Source organism: Myzus persicae, unplaced genomic scaffold (assembly GCF_001856785.1).
Source record: "Myzus persicae strain clone G006 unplaced genomic scaffold, MPER_G0061.0, whole genome shotgun sequence".
Classification (NCBI taxonomy): Eukaryota; Metazoa; Arthropoda; class Insecta; order Hemiptera; family Aphididae; genus Myzus; species Myzus persicae.
The window spans coordinates 65559-90465 of NW_019103965.1; the positions used below are offsets into that span (position 1 = coordinate 65559).

General features: G+C 30.8%; 1 protein-coding gene across 1 annotated transcript in view; it reads right to left on the bottom strand.

The window, feature by feature from the left end:
- LOC111036990 (kelch-like protein 17) overlaps positions 1-24907 on the bottom strand; it is a 47212-nt gene that overhangs the window by 3555 nt on the left and 18750 nt on the right. The window contains exons 2-10 of the mRNA XM_022319330.1: positions 9012-9145; positions 8822-8918; positions 8644-8765; positions 6109-6223; positions 4506-4612; positions 3113-3229; positions 1840-2053; positions 1582-1726; positions 433-689 (exon numbers count right to left, since the gene is read on the bottom strand). Coding sequence (XP_022175022.1) covers positions 433-689; positions 1582-1726; positions 1840-2053; positions 3113-3229; positions 4506-4612; positions 6109-6223; positions 8644-8765; positions 8822-8918; positions 9012-9145 — 1308 coding nt within the window. The remainder of the gene's footprint in view (positions 1-432; positions 690-1581; positions 1727-1839; positions 2054-3112; positions 3230-4505; positions 4613-6108; positions 6224-8643; positions 8766-8821; positions 8919-9011; positions 9146-24907) is intronic.

Here is a 24907-nt window from a genome sequence, read left to right on the forward strand (position 1 = left end):
TATTTCACAAAACCTATTTATCTACGAGGTCTATTTAACAGTGACCTGAACACTGAGTTTCGCCGGGATAGCTGTGAGACGTTTGTGTAGGTTCAGGTGAAACTATGAGAGTGTACGAGATGTCGCGTACTCACGTGTAAGGAGTGCGGCTGTGTGAGTAGGACACAATTTGGTTGAATGAGAGTTTAGATTCAAGTAGGTACTGCTTAGACACTTACTTGGAAATTTGAGAAATGTACATTTTGGAACTTGTTCTAATAATGATGATAGTTAATAAACAAATAAATACATTTGTATTTTAACTGTAGTATTACTATTTATTGTCGAGATAATCTATCAGTTAAAATTTTGCCGGGTGAAGCAAGACTGCATAGTCATCTTTTGAAAAGTAATATCATATACATCTTAACATTCTTAAACTATTTGTCTTACCGACGACGGATACGCGGCAATATCGTCGACGAGTGGTCATACTAGGACATGACGACCAAACGCCAGTCAGTGGGTCGTATCGTTCCACACTGCTCAGGCAGGACGCTCCATCAAAACCACCACATACGTACAGCAACCCGTGGTTGGCACTAATGCCTAGGCAGCTTCTCTTCGTGCCTAGTGATGTGACTGCCGACCACCTGTTACAATTCGGGTCATAACACTCAGCCGAAGATAGATCCACTATGCCATCGTATCTAAACATTATCAACAATTCAACAATATAATATCAAAGGGTGAAAAATCGTACAAATATACACTACATAGGTAATTACATAAATATATACATATTATACATTCAATCGTTCGACATTTGATTTTAAAGTTAACTGAGGTATTACCCGGAATTCAGAAAGCGGGAAGTAATAAAAGTCGATGTCCCGCCATGCTGCAGAAACGGTAAGTCAAATATGTGTAGGTGAAACAAGAACTATTGTCCAGTATCTTTTATATTGTATAATTAATATTATGGAGGAAAAATCTCAGAAAGTGAAAAATGAAATATAAAGGTGCCTATACCAAATAATATTCTAATATTATATAATTGTTTTAATAATATATGATCTAGATAACGATAACTTTTTTAATTACATTTTTATTTTTATTATTATTGTCTATAGCACATTTCTTATAAACCGTATGTATTTTTTAAAGTAGGTAAACTTTTACATATTATAAATGTACAGGTATACCGTGCACAATATAGTATATGAACTATAACAATAACATAAATGTTTTAAGTGTGAAATACATTTTCTATTAATTTTTCATATCTCTTTCAATGTATAATAATTATAGTGTATAAATATACATACTTACATTTCATATTACGTAAATACTTTATACATGTATATGTATTTTTTTTTACTACAATATTATGGTATAAATAAATTATTTTATAGTGGAGAACATACGCATAACATTTTATCCATCTAAAATAAGTCAAACCCCGTTCATGGATATAAACCTGCAGGGTACGCAAGGCTCATTTGTCACCAAATAATAGGTACAGCGTATAGTACCTCAGTACGTGCATGGCTGTATACTACAGACATTAGGTGTAGATAGATATAATAATAATAATAATACCCTCCGATAGCGTAGATCAATTTGCCCAGCGACACGATACCCGCACGACTTCGACATTTTGACATGGGCGCGATGGGCAGCCAACGGTCGTGTCTAGGGTTGTAACACTCACCGGCGCTGTGTATAGTGAACAAGCTACCACCTCCTATTAAAGTTCAACGATAAAATATAAAATTATTCGATTATAGAATAACACACTGGGCAGATATAATCAGGTATATATAAGGTATTTTAAATATTTCATCATCGAATGCTCACCAATGGCGAATATGTACGGCATCAGGCCATCCGGGCTCCGTTGCTCGGTCTGTTTGCTAGCAAAATCGGACCTCTGGTCCGGCAACAGATGGTACTTCATGGCGCCCAACAACAGGTCCTTGCAACTGGGCTCGCTGCGCACCAGCGGTTCCGTTTCCACTACGTTCAACAGGAACATTTTTGACATTTGGGCTAGTCGCACGTGGCCCAAAAGCTGTAATACAAGGTATGTTATAGACGTTAAATATTTTTTTGTCGCGAGTTCCCTTAATATAGGAATATTAAACGACTAAATGTCAAGCTACCAATTATAATAAACTGTTTATCTGTTATATCTGTATAAAAATGTCTTTTTGCTGCAGAACACCAGTGGCATCGTATTGTGTAGTGCATACGATTAATATAATAAAATATATATTATGGAGCTTTATTCACCAAGCATACCAATAACCTCCAATTTTTTCTTGGATAATATATCTATTCAAATTTGGATTTTTGGAATTATTGAGGAACTTTTGAACTACTTAAGGACCGTATTATATATTTTCAATTAACATTAGATTGTTCACACCGTTTAAGGAGTGTTTTAGGTACAGCGATACAAAACTTCTTTTTTAAAATGAAAACCAAGCTTTTTTACTGTAAATCATGAAGCGGATGATTTTTTTTGAAAATGTTGATGTATCTAAATCAAAATTAAAACGAGTAGTTTCCGAGTTAATATAGAATAAATTATTTAGTATTTACCAAAGAATTGTAATAAATAATAATTAAAATAATAGTCCTTACAATTTGTTTTATAAAACTATAAATTCATGAAATATTTAATCTAATAAATAATAAAAATAATCTAATATAGGTATAATTAGTAATTACTATACTTAGACATTTTTTACAAAATATAAAATTTCGATCGATCAATAAATGACTATAATCTTCAAATGGTGTACAAAGTTACATAATTCAAAAACTATTCGTTCAAATTTCTAATTAAATATATAATTATTTTCAAAAAAATCATCTACTTAACAATATTTAAGGGGAAAAGGGAGATTCTCATTTGAAAAAATGAGTTTGATATCTCCACAAGACACTCTTTAAATATTGTACAAAATCTAAGTATTTAAAAATGAGATCACTACTAGGCAATTCAAAACATTTTAATTAATTATTTATTAAATGAAGAAATGGGTAAGAGCGTGCTTGGCGAATCACTGTATATTATAAAATTCGTTTTTCTATCAAAGTCTGAGTTTATTATTGACCATTGTACCTGAGCGATGTACTGAGATCGTTCGGAGGGATTATGTTTGATCCAATCCATGACAGCCACGAAAACCTGCTCTTCTGAAACAACGTTCAATTTGTCGTTGGATACTAAATCTTCAACCTGAAAATTATATAAGTGGTAAGTCTTATACCGCAGTTTTTTTCGTCTTTCACATGTCTAAATCGTTAAAATTGTATTCAACCGGGTGACGATACATCATTAGGTAGGTATAGGTGTATCCATCCAAGCGATCGAGTTTTGCAAGTACCTACTTATTTCCATATTCCAGTTAACCTTTTACTCTGGCTTAATTTATTTCACCGCTGTCGTTCTTCTCATGCGTTGTTTTTAATCAATTTTCCGATCACGTGTTACACTTTATATATATATATCACATATTAGTTATTAAAATAAACACCATACATACAATATACTGTATATACTATATATAAGCTATTATACGCGTCCCCGGAGGCAAATGCAGGTTGATTCTGTCTACTAACATAATATAAGCTCGTGTAGTATTTTATTCAATCTAAATCGCTGTGGAACTTTATCCTATATTTTATCGCCGTGTCCTATTGATTTTATATTACATGTATAATATTGTTTCGTTCTATGTGCATTACATTAATAATAAGATCTCTGCCGCGGGTTAAAAAGCAACATACCTATACGTCGTAAATAATAGACAGACGTGGAGAGAGTCTTGACGAATAAAACGACATCATTTCATTTCACGTGACGTCAGACAAACGATGTCATATACACACAAATATTATGTATGCTATTTAAAATGTATGTCTGTGCCGAAGGGAAATTTAATTAACATTTAACTTTTTGGCATACAGACTGTACCTATAGCCATTGTAGCCGGAATAAATTAATGTAATATATCAAGGAACATTTTAAAAATAAACTAATTCTGTAATGATGATATTATTTAAATTATTATAATAACAAATAATATACTCGTTTCTTAGTTAGGTATATTACAATCTTATTGCTTTTCTCGATTGAAAAATAATTTCACACGAGATAGTTTAATATAAATAAGTTATAATAATAATATTATGTGGAAGGGTAGTCGCAAGTTATAACGTTCGCACGGGGTGAACATTCTCATTAGTCTATACCGCGCGCTGTCAAGGACCTACCGCCGACGGTCTGTGACGCCATAATATACGCCATACCCTCCTCGCCCAGGTCTGTGAGGTTTCACCCACTCACTACAAGTTTCTACCCCAGTCTGTCTGGGGTGACAGACCACAGCCCACTCTGCAAAGGACCGCTGAGCGTCGACGACCTTTGGGCTCGCCGCAGCAGTCCCAGCAGGGTTTTATTAATATATTCGGTACTTAAACAAAATTCGGTACAGAAGCAGCAGGTCGATTACCTCAGAAAACGATAGAAAAAGAAATTCTTCAGTTTTCACCACTTCTTCGAAATTCTGCAATGCGTAGCGGTGTGATCGGGTTCTCAGCTCGTTGCACGAGTGCGTCTCTAAATCAATCAAAAAATATATCATTTATAAATTATTTATTATTCCTTATGATTATAAACGATTTGTGTTTATATTTATTCAAATCTACTCTATTATTTTAACCCCAACTTGTTAAAATTATAATAAATCTTTGATAACATAATGCACAGTGGCGCAACTTCGAAAATAATATCAGGAGAAGGGGTTACTTATATAATATATATACAATATACATATATCAAATAGATATAATAGCACGCTTGCTACATAGACACATAGTTTATAATATTAAGTAATATTAAAAGTGTACCCTACTTATATGATTAGTCCGTCTAAATCCATAGGGCCTGAGCAGTGAGCATAGATATCATTTTTAACAAAAAATAGAAAATTGATAAAACATCGTAAGAGTGGAATTTTTCAACGGGTAATCGTTTCCTAAAGCACACGTAATATCTTTTGTTGATAGAAACATGGATTTGTTGGCAACTAACTTATTTATAATATATTGTAAAACATATATTTCTAAAGTAATGCATCTTGCTTTTTAATTTTTACTGGTGTAGGATTATTGTACCAATTTATTACTTATGAAAAACGTAATTTATAAATATAGATAAACGGTAAAGTTGTAAAAAGTAATTTGAAAATGTATCAAAGGTCAGATAAAAAAGTACGCCGGCCGCCAGTTGCCCATCCCAGCTCTATAGAGTTAATTTACTTTTTGGGCCCTATACTCGTTAATCCCCTAGGCTTCCAGATGGGAGATGGCTTAAAGCCAATCGCCTCTAGAAAACGAAAGCGCACTACGACAACGACTTACACGATATAGGAGAAGTCTTAGTGATAATTTATTATTTAAGAAGTCATTATTTGAATCTTGTTAATCTGGGTTTTCTGCGAGCAAGAAACTTATATATGAGTTGTCTGCACCGATCCGTATCGCGAGACGAGGGTGCTTAAATCTCAGTTGATAGATCATGTTCGACATTTTACATTTTTACACAATACCTATATTATATTAACCACGGGTATATACCTACAAATAATATACGCTTTATAGTTTATACACTATCCAATACTCGTTCGCAATCGATATTGATTATTGTCGTGAATAAATAAATATTTATTACGTGACATGTTGGACTTATATTATACTGGCTATATTATAGTCATATAAATGTATGTAGGACGTAGGTATACTCGTGTTTTAACTTTAAACATAGATATAGGTGAAACTACGGGTCAGGCCAGTCCCTGACCTAATACTGACTGGATAACATACTAATTTAATAGAATTTAAAATTTAAAACTTATATTTTGTAATTAGATTTTTTTTCAAATTTATACCATTTAATAGCCTGTCCTGTTAACATTTTCTAGTTTCGCGTACCCATGACTTAAAAAATTATATTTTATTATTCGTATTTGTGTATACGTTTTATACAGGCTATTAATTAAACTACAGTATACTTGGTACTTAATTGCATTATAATCGGTATTCGACGACACTTACCGGCAAACTGCCTGATTCCCAAACAATTAGTCGGGTGCAACTGTTTCATCAGGAACGTGCAGCACGCGTCTCGGACAGAGTTTATCTGAAGCAATGACGACGCGGGTAACAGTACCTGTGGGAAAAAACAACACCGTATGATATTATAGCAAAACCGTATACTGATATACCAATATGAAAATCCCGTGTAGCGGAAAATTTGTCGATAATAAAACACGCGGCGTCGGTGGTGGTGTCCTTGGACGGTCACACCACCAATCCACCACTATACTGTGACATCACTACTAGCAATATATATTTATTAGTATGACGTTTAACGTCAGTCCTTAAGCACGTAACGTCTGACCTAGTTATGACCGTGGACGAGGGAGACGGATTGTGTGTTAAGGGCAAACAAAAGTTCATAATCAAATGACACGACGATAGACTATAAGCTACATGGTGTGTAATAGACCGAATAAGGTCAACGACTAATTTGGTATCCCGACGGGATTTTTTACGATCCATTCCACGAAAGTAAGACTCTAAATGGACAACTATTTACATCGATCCGATTGATTCGAAACAAAAATGCAATTAAAATCGCAAACTTTAAAGACGTAAACAGAAAAACACGATTAGTCAGATTAAACAGTTTTGGTTTTTATTGGCGTACCTATCTATTTATAAATAGGCTGACGTGAACCATTAAAAAACATAAGGCAAGAGAAAAGAGATATAAACGTAGAATTGTTTTGGGAGAAAGAGAAAACTTGCGTCGTCCTTCCTCGAGATTGATGATAATAGGATTGTAGTTGGCGTGTGCGTGTATATTTATTTATTAACTTTCGGTTTTCTTTCTTTTCTAGTTCCCTTTGTATTCCCGAGGGGTTGTTTCAAGTATATACGATTTTGTATATGCCTTATCCAATGCCCTTTAATCTTATTTTTGAGATGGGAATCTGTATTCCTATGTAAGTACGTATACACAGGTGTTGTGTCGTCTCTAGTTAGAGGTTTGTTGATGATAATATTTTTGACGTAGCCGGAAAGCAACTAAAGAAAGGTAGCCAGATGATTACACACTTTTTATTTATGACAGCAGATAAAGTTGTATGTATTATGTTGTACCTACTGATGTTGAGCCCTCCGGGAAGGCCAGATTACTATTATTGAGATCAATTTATAAGTGTCTATACGCATTATTTCGAAAAGTTCGAACTTAAAAAAAATATATACAATATATATATATATACTAATCAAAGACAACATTTTTGAAAAAAATATGTTTTGTAAGTTGTTAACAATTTGAATGATAACATATATTTTTATTTTATGTCCAGAAGCAGAATATTTTCTCGTAGTATTTTGTTTCTTAAAAATTGGATTTCGAACGAGTAGTTAATTATTTATTTATGTTACTATGCAAATATTTAAAATTTTGATAAGAGGAGTCATCTTCCAAAGTGTTGGTCCACGATGACTTCGCTTATCTAAAATTTAAATAATATAATCACAGAACAATAACCTCGCTTGTAACTAACAGTTATAACTTTTTAACAACTTTTAAGAGTTGTGACTGTGAGCGTATTGAGCCGAGAGTTAATAGTAAATACATTCAATACAGAGTAAATAAAACAACACACGGAATATTGAAAACAGACACTTTTATTCCCACAATTCAACCTACCTATATATGATGTATCATAATATTATATGAACTCGTTGGACATCACGCATGGTGACGTCATGACGATTCATTGAATGCCTATTTAATTTCCGACTTAGGTATTGACGTATTGATATTTAAGTATTTAGCACCAAGAACAAACTACAAAGTCAATTCCAAACACAAAATATTTACATATCCAAAAAATAATTTCTAAAACTATTCCGTATAATTAAATTTCGTTTTTTTTTCTTTCACTTTTAATAATTAGAAGTGGTTAAACAGAAAAATTAATTCTTGAAATTATATAAACTATTTACAGGCTATAACATTTCATTACGTATTTCTGTGAAAAGAATTACCTATTACATTAGTTTCTTACTTATTGTTAACCTCGAAATAAAATATTAAAATATAAATTATTTTGAAAATTATTAAAACAAATGAAAATCAATATGCGTTTGATATAAACTGTAATTTATCAACTATGCATAATTAATATAGGTCGTAGGTATGTGCTTATTTTAATCTTAGATTTAAGTTGTTAAGTATATCACTTAAAAATTATAAATAATATTTAGTTAAATTTATGAAATACATTAACTGGATAATAGACATATTAATTTATTTATTTATTACAATGTATTACAAGTGTTGATAAACACAAATAGTCCAGTAATATATAAGCTATGAATAAATTTTAAAACACTCAAAATGTACTCTATTTTAAATTCGAACTCGGTTGGTAGTTAGATGGATATAGATACATAACTACATTAATTCTGTAAGAAAATGGTATTTCAGATTTAAGAACAAATCAGTTATCCTAATAACCGTCATTACTTTATATTAGTCATTATTTAGGTAGGTCTATACTATATACCAACCTGAACATTTTCGTCTGTTATGTGTACTTGGCCAGTATATGTATACTCGATTAGAAGTTGTAAAGCACCCAAGTCTACGTCATGTAGTTCGACTTCGGATTGTAATTTTTCAGCCATGTCGTCTATTGAAAAAATAAAATGTTTTAATAAGGAAAAAAGAAAAACTTAACATTCTCACCGTTGAACATTGCGTAAAAATAAGGACTGGATGAGGCTAACACCAGTCTATGAGCTTTTGTTACGCTGTTGCCGACTCGAAGGGAAACGTCACAGAGCTGTAAAGTATATTGAAAAAAAAATTACTGAATCTGATAAAATAATATAATTTTACACGAATATCGTATAATTTTTGTACTAAGTTGTCGTACTTGGATGTTGACTCGCATCTTATTGATGACGGAAAACGACGACATGGGATGGTCGGGATCGTGGTGCAGATAACAGGACATCGGTTCCGGCGATTCGCAAGTCAGAGTTTCTTCAATGACACTTTCTTCTTGTTCTGAAATACAGTTAATAAAATATTTCAATACAGTGCAAGAAGGTTGAAGATACATGGGCTATTATAAATTATAATATGTTGTTTAATCAATGCGATTGTAAATATTTAACTTATTTAATTATAAAACGATCACATAACCATATAATATAATATACATAGGATTTTATAATATTTAACCACACACTTTAAGCGTTTCCCAAATAAATCGTATAATAGCGTCTTCGTATAGTTCACATCCCAGACATGGCGGAATTGGCGCCACCCGGGCACCACCACCACATTAACCGGCGCCGCCGAAAGGATTCTGTCGATAATTCAGGGTTTTAGGGTAACTCATTTTATGTATACAATGAAAACTTTTTTACATAATAATCGGTTTCATTATGTTCTACGTGTATCCCCAGCGTTTTCGACGGGCATAACGGATTTTTTTTATGGATTTTGAACGAAGCGATTGTATTTTTTAAAACAGTTTTTGTGTATAGTCGCTTCGTGGACTTACTGAACGATTCAAGATAATATTGCACTCAGTATAAACGGGTAGATGCAACGATTAAACAATAACCAAAGTAACTTACATATGAATCCTGTGATGTGTTGTCAAATTTTAAATTATAATCTTAATCAACTAATCAAGAACTCAACTGGATGCCTATCTATTTATTTTTGGGCTTGTCCAATGAATAATAATTTTATATTATGATCATAGAGTTTTGCAATACTCTCATATAGTCTCATCTCATCTGTATAATTATAACACTCGTTGTGAGTTGTAGTTATCGCTAAAAGTTCCAATCGGATAATGGACATCAGTAATAACAGAAGTTGAAATCTACTTTAAAGCTTAAAAGTTGTATAGTTTAAAACTATGTTCGAATGCAATGCCTGTTAAGTGATTAGTGATTACTATACTTAGTCTTTACAAGAACTGACAATGATCTATATTCATAGCTGATGGGCGATGGCAGTAGGTACCTACGTAGCTCAGTAATAATAATATTTATATGCCGGATTACTTTCTGTAATTTAGTAGAAACGCATATATTATAGGTACTATTATACTATGTTCAGCAACATTTTATCGAACGCATAATTCCAGTTAAAATGTTACGCCTTGAAATGACAAGGGTAATAGTGATTAGTAAATACGTCATTATAGTTACGATACCAGACTTCGTACTGCAGTCGAAAAGCTTTTTTAATTTTTTATTGCTGTAAGTATATAATATATACTATTACCTAATTACTTATATACATAATTCTTATAAATATAATTTAATTTTTCCTATCTGCTCGCATGTTGTTAAGTCCACGGTATGTTTAGTAATATTCATGGTTTTTAAGCAAATTATTATGTATACTTCATGTAGGACTTAATTAAGACTCAACATATTATCATCTACTATATGACTGTAAACTCTATTAAGCAGACGGGCAACAGAAAAAAAAAGAAAATTGTAGTATAACGACTATATACTATACAGCATATACCATTATGTACACTGCGATATATTATTATCATATTGTAAATGATGAGTTTTCTAACGATTGGCATGTATACGCACAGCAGTCGCGTGTCTTGGGTCAATTGACGACGACCCGACCGACCGGTTTAATCAGACTTGACGAGCGCCCACAAACGCATGGCCATTGGCGAGGCCCTGGCCGGCGGCAGTGGTTAGAGCCACGTCAAACTCCAAACGACAAGCTGATGGATTATGTGGATGGGTTCGACGGAGTTTCCCGTCAAACTCGATGGAATTATAACCGAACGCATTAAGCGACGAAAAAAGTTGTATTTCTATCGGTCTACGATGTTCTCTAGGATCGATCTTGCCGGTCAATCTATCATTTATATCAATATAAAAAAATATAAATACCTATACGCGTGTTGTACACAGTGACTTATATTCTATTGTAAAAAAGTTCGTCACGTATAGGCTCGTTACACGCAGAGTAAGTACCCGCAAACAAGGTTGGTACTGCGGCAGGCAGTGGGGTAAACAGAGAGGGGTTGGGTGTTTAACCCTCTCGCCTCCATTGACTGTTTTCCCTCTAATAAATGTATTATCTATTTATGTATGAAAAGTGTAGAAAACTCGGTTTAATTTATATTTAACCCCCTCCCCCCCCCCTTCAAAATCTTGGCTGCTCCACTGGCGGTAGGGGAGTAGCCAACATAAAGGTTTTATAGGAAATTATGTTGAATATTTACATTTATGCGAATATCTACTTCGGAATTACATACAGCAAATAAATATTTCTATTGAATTTTCGTTTGTTCAATTAAAGCTATAAAAGTTTCCTCGAAATGTAAAATCCTACTTTACCTTGTGGAATTCTTACCCATAATTTAAACACCTATACCTGTATACATATTATGTTTTTCTTGTATGTATTAACTGAAGTCTGTTAATATAGATGTATTTTTTACATTTTTTTTTTACATTCTGCGAATTAGTCAAATGACGCATTGACGCAGCAATATACATCAGTCATCAGGACTCTTTTACGGTAGGTAGTGAACTAGTGTTATTAACAAAAAATAAAGCATTATCGGTACCTAATCGATTTTATTTATATGAACTGTTTGTGGGTGGACACTATCGTCACTATTTCCTAATCCTTAATCCAGTTAATCCTATGTGTTACAAGAACAGCCTTATTGACTTAGTTTTTCCAAATAGCACGTAATATTATATTATTGTTATTCAATATTTATTACCTACGTAGATGATCTGAACAATTTCGTTTTTTTGATTTATCTACACCTCCCGTCCTTCCATATTTTCTATAGGTACCTAATATGGTATACAGTATAGGTACACAGACGCAAACTATAAAGGCGGTGACGGTAAACAGTTTTATCGATTGATTTCACTGGGTCCTTATCAATAATTGCTCCGAAATGACCTTTTTACCTATAAAAATAGATCGATTGTATATACTCGCACTGCGTATCAACTCCACCGAACTTTTTTACATGTTGATTCCGCCGACTATCAATCCGCTGAATATTTGACAATGATTCACATATTTTTATAATAATAAGACGAAATGCTGTAAAAGGCTTATTTTATGATATATAAGTTATAACACCAACAAAATATAATATACTACCTATATAATATATTGATATGTCATTATATAAATGTTTTACTTCATTAGTATTTAGTGCACACTACATACCATAACTGAACTTCGAAATATACTTTTTTGAAGTTGATAAATAGATAATGGTTATCCGTATATTTGAGTTATATTATATTGATTATTGATTTTATATTTTATTGTATTTATTGTATTATGAATGATCAATTAATTTAATTTTGGGACAAATGTTATACTGTATATTTAATTATTTTAAGTATATATTCTATACATCTGGCACTAATTCATATAAGTTATTAAATTATTACAATTAAAAAAAAAATGACAATTGTCTTTAATTTTGTAAATATAACAAATCACTAGTATTTGAGTTAAATAATTTTAAAGAATTTTACGTTGTATCTTATATTTTTGTCCCTGTCATATTGATGTATAACTGGGTTGTTTAATAGATACCTCTACTTTTTGTAAAATATTTTGTAAGTTGACATTGTAAGTTTTTCCGTTGTGGACGACAATGTTTGACGATTATTTAAATAAAAAAAGATAAATTTACGATCATGGTGAACTGTGTATACCTATACTGATAGTAAAAAAAATTCCATACAATATTTTATTAATAGAGTAAATCGGTTATTGTTTAATAAAGTTAGCGGAATCGACATAAATAAATAGCAGGCAGAATCGATAAACCCTATTTCACTCATCGTTTGAAAATAAAATAATATAATATATAGTGAATAAAATAATAATATTGATGTAAAACGTATGTCTCCAACACAATAACATTAGGTACTAGGTAATCAAATTATGTAAGTCATATTTTTTTTTTTGTGAAAATATGTTCAATAGTACTTGGATTATTATTTAGTATTTTAACGATTACTCATTTATGAAAATTAAAAAATATGGTTGTTATTATTGCTTCTTATAATTATTATTTTGATTAATTTTTAATAAAACCGAACATCATTCCTATCTATATATTTTATTATTATACATAAACCAGCTATTACCTACTGCAGCAGCATATTATACACGACGATAACGGGTAATTGGTAATAAATAATAATAATAGGTAGGTAAGGCCTATTCAAATTAGACGTATAACCGTTAATTATTGTATTGAGCTATAATACATTTTACTATATATACTATTACTATATACTTATAACAATATAATAAGATGTGCGTGTAATAACAGAGCTAAATATATGAAACAAAAATTCATTTGAGAAATTATGACTATACTGCAGTACCTACTTCACAGATGCCGCAGCAACAGTCGCATGCGTCCGGATGCATCATAATATGTAGATACAGGGTTTTTTTCAGACAAGTGTGAAATTTATGTTTTGAGTCTTAATAGCACCTATTAATTTATATATTTTTTTGTAATTATTATAGTTTTATATATTTTTTATCTCTTTCTCTCTCTCATTTAAAATAAAAGAGTGTTAACTTTCAATTTTTCAATTCTTATTATCAGACTTTATTTAATGATTATAAATTGTATTTTTTTGGAGCATTTTAACATACCATCAAGATTGGTCTGAGATATAAGATTAATGATCGGTTAATGTGTATTTATTTAACGTTAAATCTGGTGAATGCCAAAATATCAAACTTTAAATATGTCACGTGTATTTATAAATTTAATTGTTATTTTTCAAGTTCAAGTTAAAAGATAAATCAAAATATAATGGGTGAATTTTACAATACATATACTCATATACATATGCATAACATTTATATGTACGTATACTATAACTATGTAAAATTTAAATACATTTTACAACTATGTTTTCAAATATGAAAAAAAATACGAATATACTCCAAGAGGACTCAGATATTAAACCAACAGTCAGCCAGTCAGCGAAAAAAAAAACACGCTGTATATACAGCGATCGTGTATTTTGCACATTATTATAATTAATATTACTGTTGCTATTAATTTGTTTTATGAGAGATGAAACTAAAACATTTTCTAGTCTACCTATCTAGCTACAATAAATGAGGATAGATTAATTCTGAACAAGAACGATTATACTGCAATAATATGGAATTGATTACTGTATTCATAAATTACACATTCAATATATAACTACTAATTGCTATCTACTAATATTTTAATGATAAATAGACAATAGTACGATACATACGTACTTACAAACGTATTGTTTACTTTATTATATACCTATACATGTTACTATGTTAGCAATAACCATTAACCATACCATAATAATACGATACTTTTATGATATAATATTATGTGACACTAATTATTATGCCCATCGTAACTCGGAAGTAGTAATAGTACCGTACTACCGCCGAACCATCAATGTAAAAATAATCGATGATAAATCATATATTCTACTTATATTTTCTTCCAAAGGCGTACTGCATTATTTCGAATACTTCTTCGTTTTCTGATATATATATAATGTTATTATCATAACAATATTTATACACAATATAGGCAAGCAAATCGGGGGGAACTCAAGTGGGCGACGAGGGTGTCAATCCCCCCCCCCCCTTTGGCTTATTATTATCATATGAAATTTATGATTAAAAAGTGGCAGTTTATTACCTACTATAATATAACGTGGTCTGAGCATAATCTAAAATGCTTATCTTCCATTTCAAAAAAGCTGAACACGCTAATGACGACAATCGAACAACGCGATTTTGAAATTATATGATGCATGCAACAAGTAATACACATTCTTTCCTATCAATACAGCTCAATAATAACACAATATTGATATTATATACTATTATTTTATTCCAATTAGTATGTGGACATAAACATAATATTAAACGACAGAGTTCGATTTGTGTGGTCGCGTCTCTAATATGGTAATTAATTCCCCTCGAATGTGACATACTGACATACTGCTGTCGGCTTATATGAGTATTTAGTATACCTATACTTGTCATAAAAGTATAGGTAATTGTAATTTACCGTCGACCGATATTACACTTAGTTTACTACCATAAATATTGTGCAAAACGGATGAGATAGATCTCGTATTATATTTATCTCAATCGCGTAAATACCTATTATATTCAAAATTCAAATTATAATAACACTGTGGTTTTAAGGAGAAAAGTACGTTTTTATAGAAATTAGGTGTACTCGCCAACACGATATTGTGTACAAAATTACAAACAAGCGATGTATTCAACGTTTAAAATAATAATAATAAAATTAATTCGTCAAAGATAATATAATAATGGTGTTCTTTTCGATATCGTTTCGATCACTCGTATATTATGCGTAGGTCGTAAGTAATATACTAATATGCCTAAGTATAATGACTATTGACCATAATGTATAAATTGTTTTAATTATTTGTGTATCCCAGAGTGTACAATTATACACGTATATATTATACCAAATACATCAAATATCCACTTCTTTATACTTCTAATTATGTACAATTTTCAATACAATAGTATACAATAGTTCGGATCAAAATATTGAAATGGAAGTTTGGAATAATAACTTTAAAAGAACGTTCTTTGAAAATCGAATATTTAAGAATATCTATCATCAGTATTCGGTAGGTATCATCGTTTATATATACCTCGGATACGTTTTCAGATTTAAATTTAAATAATATTTATGAATGCAAATATAAAAAGTTCCAGTCCCTCTTCCCCTATAAACCTCTAAAAACGTCTCTGTTACAGCATATATTAGGTACATACGGACAATATTCCATTACAGCCTCGCGATGGCTAGTCGGAAAACAATCGTAGTATTGTACCAAAACTGGTTGAATTCGATGCAATTATATTATATAGACCAAACGAAATAATCAGACGTCTGTATTGTAGTACCTACGATACCTACTACCTACCTATGATAAATTTTCTTATACTTTTAGCCATAGTGCCTATATTAATTATATAAACATAATATATTTTTAGATTTATAGTAATATTAATTACTATGATTACTAATGATTTCGTCACTATTATAGTGACACTATAGCACAATATGCAAACGTTTTTATCAGTGCGATCCATCACATTCCATAGATATTCCAAATTTAATTGTAATCGCCCAAAATTTGGTCGCTTCAAAGAATTTTATTGACCACACTGCGTTATATACAAATGTACTGCAGACGTGCCAATTACGTACACATGAAGTGTAATGTACACAACATTATCACACGCCTTGCCGAAAATCAATCTGTCGACAAGGCAGTATCTCCGACACCCGTCCCACCGAGCTTAGAATTTCCGCAAATCTATAGACCTACTTTAAATGTTATTACGTCGTGTTGTTTTTCTTCGTCGTCAAAGTCCTCGTGATTGTTTTATAAATACACTACTCTTTGGTGAGAAACTACCGAGAAATGTCTCCGAATAATATATAACAAATATATCGTCGCAACGCAATACGACACTGGCATTTTCCAATACTACGAACAAAGCAAAACTATAAAAAAAATATTTTATTTTATTTAAAACAGCTGTATAGCCACGGTGATGATGACTTCTGCAGCAGAATCAAACAAAAACTGAAAAACGACATAATGGTGTTTAGTGAAATTCGCCGTTCGAATAGTAAACACAATAGGTACACAAAGGCATTACATAATAAAGTAATATTATCAGGACTGTAGGCACTTGAGCAATATATTTATCGAATTTACTTTAACCATGGTATGGCGCTTGTCCAAAATTGTATACACTATTGTTTTGCGCATAGATTAAACCACGAATAGAATAAAAAAAAAAAACAGAAACATCCACAAAATAATTTCGACCTCGCCAGAGTTTAGGGTTATGATTATTTTTCATTTTTTGCAACGTTTTTTTTTTTTTTTTGTACATCAAATGTATTTTTATTCTAGTCAAAGTTTGTAGTAGAACGTAAAATCACGGGCCTCGTTTAAAGTGAAGAAGTATTTATTTTCTAATTTTACCACAATATATGTAGTCATTCAAAGTGTGAGTACCTATCTATAGGCTATACTACGCTATTTAGGTTGAAACGTGTTCACATCCATCTATTCTATAAAATCGACGTTTTTTTTGGTTTTGGGATATTATTTGGTTAGGTCTTTTAAGCCCTCATTTGGTTAACAGAGAAGAACAAGATGATAATCTGATTATTAATAAAGTTCATGCCAACGATAAAAAATATTGATCTCAATCGAAAAAGATTCTTGTTTAAAAGAAAATGCAAATGTAAATATTATGCTAAACGCATTTACATTCAGAGTATATATGCCTCTGAATGTATATGCGTTTAACATAATAGTCAATATTGATGCAGTAAATTTTTTATTCAGAACTGTGACCCTTCAGTATAATCTAAAAAAGTAATTGAATATTAAATAATATGAAGATTTAATTAAAATTATTATTGAAGTGGAATTTTTTAGAAATAAAAACAATTTTTTCCAGGTCAATGCAGTTATGCGCTATTTATTAAAATAGTATTATTACCTATGTAGGTACTACATAGTATGTCGGTACTTATATTATCGACTTTATAATATAAGCAAGTAGGCAATTAATTTTATTTATGCAAAATATTATGATACTTTTTATTGCTGGTTTAGACAGTGAGTACAACTAATGCGTAATGTGTATGTATGATAATGTTAAAATTATGGTTTAGTTAACTGAAATATAGCTATGTGAAGTGAAGTTACTACTAAATTACATTGATAGGTTTATCGTGTATGCACTGCAAAGGTGCAATATACAAATTAATTTATAAATAATAAATTATTTTTCATCGACTTATGTTTAAAGTAGGAGTACATTTTTGAAACATCGGCAATATTATTATCGTTGCTAACGCCAAACAAACAAAATAAAAATACTTTGGAGGGTTAAAGTCACATGCGAGAAATATTTACACGAATAATCAACACTTACACGGTTTTTCGTTTATATGTTACAGAATTCAATTTAATTTAATTTAAATAAATGTAATATATGGCATACACATTTTTACACCATTAGTTGATAGCGTTTTATCTTTGTATAATTTAAAAGTTAAGCTGTTATAAATATAATAGGTACCTACTGTAATTTTTGGGGGTGAATTATTTAATCTACATTGTATATACGACTCTACGAAGGACTCTTCAAAAGTAGTAACTATTAACTTAAAAATGTTTTCAACCCTCATACTAAACCATTTGCAGGAGCAAACGCAGGAAGTAACGTTTACCCCCTCTCCAGTAATTTAAGGAAAACAGAAAAAAAAACAGAAAACGTTAATTTACAACAATATCAAATATCATGACATTTTTTCAAAAAACCACCCCGAAACATTTACCAGCGTTGACCTCTGTTCAACCGGGTTTTTCTCTCACAATACTGCGTTTCATAATTATTTATTTTATATGTATTATTGTTTTCACGACATAATTCCGGTATTGTCGTGGATTAGATTTTGACAAGATGTGAAAATGTGTAATAATTCGAATGTATTTTTAAAAACCATATATTATACACGTGCGCAGCTGCAGTGTGGTGCAAATGTTCTTATTTTTATCTATTCGTTCAACAATAAATTCAATGACACACTGCGTAGTTTAAAGTATTTATAAAACAAATCAAGTATTTCATTTTATTTTCTGTTTCATAACATAGTTATATTTATGACAATGAATTAAGGGCATAGGTATAATGTCATTACTGTAAATAGTTAAATTCAAAGTATATATACTTTTTTACTCTTAGAACAGCTATGAAGACAGAAAGAAAATATACGATGCACGTGTATCATTGCTCACTGTAAATTACAAGACTTCATTGTTACTTTAATTTAAAAATAACAATAAATAATACTAGTTTTTAGTTCTACAAGATGTTTACACACGTGATATACGTATAATATGTATATTGTGTCATTATCATTAATCGTATGAAATCAAATTGTAACTAAACGTGCCTGGACGTTTACGATAGTAATAAATGTGTATGGTTTATTGTGTCACGTTTTAAATTTTAGTAAATTATGTAAATTGGAATTTTCAACAATAAATTCTTAAAGTTTCAATCAAGCTTTTTGTACAATATGACATCGATCGAAGAAAAAAACCAAATATTATAATATAATTGTTGAACAGTGAACACTATAATTGAACTATATATTATAATAATTAATAACATCAAACATGTCGTTTGAAATTTGTTGATCTTTCATTCATTTTTCAAGAACTGATTTCTAGCTTTCATTACAAATTTCAAATATATAATGGATAAGCCTCACAAGTCACAAACAATTAGTAAGTAATATATATTAATAAACAGTTGCACAGAGTATCCTCAAACGATAAACAATAGTTAACTATACTGTCAAACTTCAATAAATATAACAGGTAGCTGCTATTGCGTACTTATACGGAGTGATTCATCAAATATGCTCACCTTTTTTCCCTCAATTTTCAGATACCAAAATCAAAATTCGAAGGAGTAGTTTTTGACTTATTTAAATTGTGTACTAATAGGATAAAATAGAATAGTAAAGCTGCAGGTCCACGTTAATGGGTTTGGAAGATATGAGGATAACTCCAATGGTGATTTGAAAATGATCAAAGTATAATAATATAAGATCGAATATTAAGTTGTTGTAAACTTGTATAAAACCATTTTTAAGAACTATTATGCTCAGTATGGGTGTTTTAATAACTGAGAAACTACTCGTTTTGATTTTGAATAAGATACATCAAAATTTTCAAAAAAAATGTAGGTACTAATTAATTTACAGAAAAAAGGGGATACTAATTTAACCGACAGGACAATTCTTAAAAGTAGTAGAAAAAAAATCTAAAGAATTTAAAAATATGGTCCTTAAGTATATTTAAAAATTCTAAAAATCAGAATTTGAATAAATTCTCTACGTAAATATGGGGGTGAGCATCCTCGGTAGGTTACTCTGTAAACTTCTACTCAATATCTATTCAGTACGACGTCAATACATACGCATTTATAGGAGTGCCAGTATGCTACATTAATAATTCCATTTTCACACATCGATTTTTGTACACGGTATTTCAATTTCACAAAAATATCGTTTCACACGGTCACATAAACCATACTTCTATTTGACGAGAGTTGACAAAATAATGTTAATTAATTATAATTATTTAATTATTATTATTAAACTATTCGTGACAAATTACACGAGAATTTGGAACAAAAATAAATTTTATCGTTGTAATTATACTATATTATTATCGTACATTTCTACGCACTGCTGTTGCTAATTAATTATATTTATTGATCATGTTTTGTTGCTGAAGATATACATTATCATATGTTATTTTTTTTTTTTTTAATTATTATTTATTATATATTATTAATACATATCATATAAGTTATACTAAATGATATACGTATATACTATATAGTATGACGTGCACAACACGTGTTGTATACGCGTATACCTGTTTAACTTCAAAATAATCCGTGTTTTATTCCATACGATTACATACCACCAAGGTTTTTACACGTCGTCGTGAGTATAATACATAATAATATTATGGTGTCATGTTGTCAATTAATGGTAAATAGTAATACACTGTGACTACTGTTTTAAGACGCAACAGTAGGGTTTTCTCACTAAACGATTCGTCTTTATCTATAATATATCTCTTTTATATACTATATAGACAACGATTCTCCATATTTTATACGTATAGTGTATATAGGTATATTTTGATAAACGATTCGTAAGTTGTTACTTCACTAATAACATATTGTCCCGATATCCCGAAATCCATAAATTTTTAATTGCATAATTAGCGTAAATTGTGTAAAGTGCGTTCACTACGGAAACAAGGAATAATCGATAACTCGGACGTTTGGTACAACTATATCTTATTGTGAGTATTTTTGAATTAGGTTTGCGGAACACGAAAGTACAGCGGTCTGTTTATCAATAACGCTGCCATAAAATGTTAGCTCGTGAATTCCGTGCATTCTCATGCATTTTTTGTTTTAACTGAGAACCCTTATTTTTAAAGTTCAGAAAAACCCAGGGATCTGCACGTAAATTATAATTTATTCGAGTTTCGCCATTATGGGTGTCGGGCAATAAATGTACTCGGGTATTCAAACGTCGGATAAAAAACGTAAACAAACATTCCGGAGTTGATAGTTGTTATTATTTGGGTTAATATGGGTTACAGGTGTCTATAGAAGTTTAGAAGAAACCCCCAAAAATATTAAAAGAACGATCAGATACATGACGTAAATTTATACCATAAGTAAGAAATTTCTCAGATATCATCAAAATAAACTACCCCCTCCCCTCCAAAAAAAAATGTTGAACATAACTCTTGTGTTTATATAGTATGTTACAAATTGATATCAATACATATTTAATTTATTTTTAAACATTTATTTACGAAATCGAACTAATATTCACATATTGTAACTATAGGCAGAAAAGTTTAATAAATTGTTGTTTAAAACTTTAAAATATATATTATTATGCATCAGCTCACGTGGATATGTTTTTTAACACTATTATATGCCAGAATATATAATATATTGGTATAATATGTTTGTGTTACCATTTATTCTATTTGATTTTACCTAAATCACCGTTAAGTATTTTACATTTTACGACAGGAAACGGATGAAAATGACACAGTTCATTAGCATACATACTGCAGTTTACATAAAGAATTGGAGATAAATCACAATCATGGCGGCATTTACGATTTACTCTCACCGAATTTAAATCACTGTCACCTTTGAAATTTGCAGTAAATAGTAGGACAGGTGTGTAATGTGTAAGCTTAGCAATGCAAATATTATTGTTTTGCAAATATATTTAAGAGAAACGACATTTTAACAAATATTTCATGATGTTTTTTTTTTTTTTATATCTGTATGATACTTCGAGAATATACGACATTTGACTTTTGAATATATTATAATATGTAATATATAAATATATATATATATATTGTAACATAAAAAACCGAATGTTTAGCCTACATATAGGTATACTAAATAGCATCACACTATTGCTGTTAACAAAATAATGATGTAGGAAATATCAATATACTATAACTTCAATGACGTTGTAGCACATTGTAAAATACGACCAGATATATAAACCCTAAAATATTATGTGATTAATATATAGATTGGAGTACATCTAATATTATTATAATCGTATTTACTGCTATGGTGCAAAGCATTTAAACTTCAGAAATTATAATTTGCGTTCTAGTGTAAACTAAATTAAATTTTAAACGGTGTATTTAGCAAAAAGTTATATCTCTCGGAATTAAAATGTGAAATTTTAATGAATATCGCCATGCGTGTAATGACTAATGAAAATATAAACGTCCCAAAGGGACGTATTACATTTTGTATTTAAATAAACACTCCCCCGTGATGGGGAAACGGGTAGATATAAATTAACGTTGTACCCCTCACCACTGTAAAATATTATATCTCCATTGAGAACATTATATTAATATATTATTATTATTTTTTAATACGTAGTAACGTTTTATTGAAAACGTAGCAGGTACCTAACGAGAATCCAATTTATAATTCGATTTCTTTTTTCGTTCATCTTCACCCGAAACTTCTTCTACAGGAATTTGATAAGTCACGACTACGGTCGAGTGCTGTGTTAACATGGCCTATTATAGTCAACACTCAACCGCATAATATTTAAATAGGATTCGGTCGGAGGCCAGTCTAGTGCAGCAGCCATTGTTTCTAAGACGAGGTAACGGCACACGCGTATCACAGGGCGAAGCACTATAAAAGCGACGGTTTAGGATTTAAAAACCTTTTCGGATTACAGTTTTCAAAATGGGTATGATCTCTAAACTCCATAATATATAACATTATAATATTATATTGCATAACCGCAGTGGTCGAGACTATTTTCACGAATCGAATAAACTTGCCCCCCAAATATAAAATTATCTGATGACAAACATTTATCTATAGTATACAGTAATACAGTATATTACTGCGCGAATGCGTTACTATGCGGCGAAATAAAATTTCGTATTCGATCCGGGTAATATTATAGTGGTAGTATCGTTTCTATTATACAATATTGAGTTCTCTTTCTTTTTGTATTAAATCGTGTATTGTTTCCGGCTCAGACTTTCGTTCAAAAATCATGTTTAGTATATACCCATAAATTTCACAAAACGGAGACGATACTCAAACATTTACATTGGCGACACGATTAAATGGTCTCCAACGAGTCGCTTTTATATTGTAGTGCTTTTATTATTCGATCGATAACTTACACAAGAGCTTTGTAGTATAAGAGTCGTTAATACGGCAAAACTAAAACGCGTGGGTTTCATACCACTCAAACTTCAAATTATTTATCGTTTATAATATATTCGTTGTTTGAATATCCAATTTCGTCCAAAATAATAAACACAAAAACGTCAAAATATTTTATGGTGCATAGAAAATGTTAATATAAACATTTGGTGAACATTTAATATATAACTACAGATATTTGTTTTTGAGTTGCACCATTAAAACTAAATCGACTTTGTCAACAACTTGTTTTGCGTATACATTTTTAGTTTTTCCTTAATTTTTTTTTTCACGATACTTTTAAAAACTATTCGTATCGTTAATTTTAAATGTTGGTCTCTCAAAAGTACCAACAAACCAACTAGATTCCGCATTTTCCCACCTGTAAAGACATTGATGTTGAAAGTCAAAGCATCATTATACCGAATGTGTATCGTGTACACTGTACATAGACAAAAAAAGCACACACACACACACACACACATATCGTTGTAAAAACTAAAATCAATACATTCATCGCTCTACCAAGAATCTATGAGAAAATAAAAATGAGTATAAAAATAAATTTAGCTCAACGGTATTTAGTTTTGAAACCGATTTGAAAAGCTTATTACGAAGGTCGTAAATACGCCATACGAGGGTTGTAGCCATTCATTTCGGCAAAAAGTAGATAGGTACCCAGGTACCTTTCAAACCATTAAAATAATATCCAAATATGCACGATCCAACTTTAACAAAACTCTTTTCCTGGGCACCAACAGTAATATACGTAATATACATTATAATACCATTTATTAAAGCGTTCGATAATGCGCTTCTATAGAACATCATTATATTATATAGGTAGGTACTGCACGCCTTACAATGGCTGCGTGTGTGTTGTGTATTGCCGACTGCCGACAATGATTTATTTTTCAATTATCGCCATTATATATACCTATCTCGCGATTTAATAACGATATTTTATATCGTCACCCGTCGATATGGTCCGCTATATTGTAATACTTTTTGTGTGCATCTAATACACAATTACCTATATACATGATATAATATTTAGAGAAACTCGTTGTATGTATTAAACCGTCGAATCTATATATTATAATACGCAGCCGGTGCCCGTTGATCATAATAATACAATATTTATACCAAGCAATTTAGAATAATGTATAACGCACACGGCGACTTTTCGTGAGTGCTTTCTCCGATCTTATTATTTTTTCTCAGTGAGTCGTCTGCAGAAGTACATGTAGGTATATCTATCAATAATTATAGTCGGAGAACAAGAGCGTATAACTACCAACTAATAATACGGTGAGACGTTTAATCATCACTATACAATTCGTTTAGATCAAA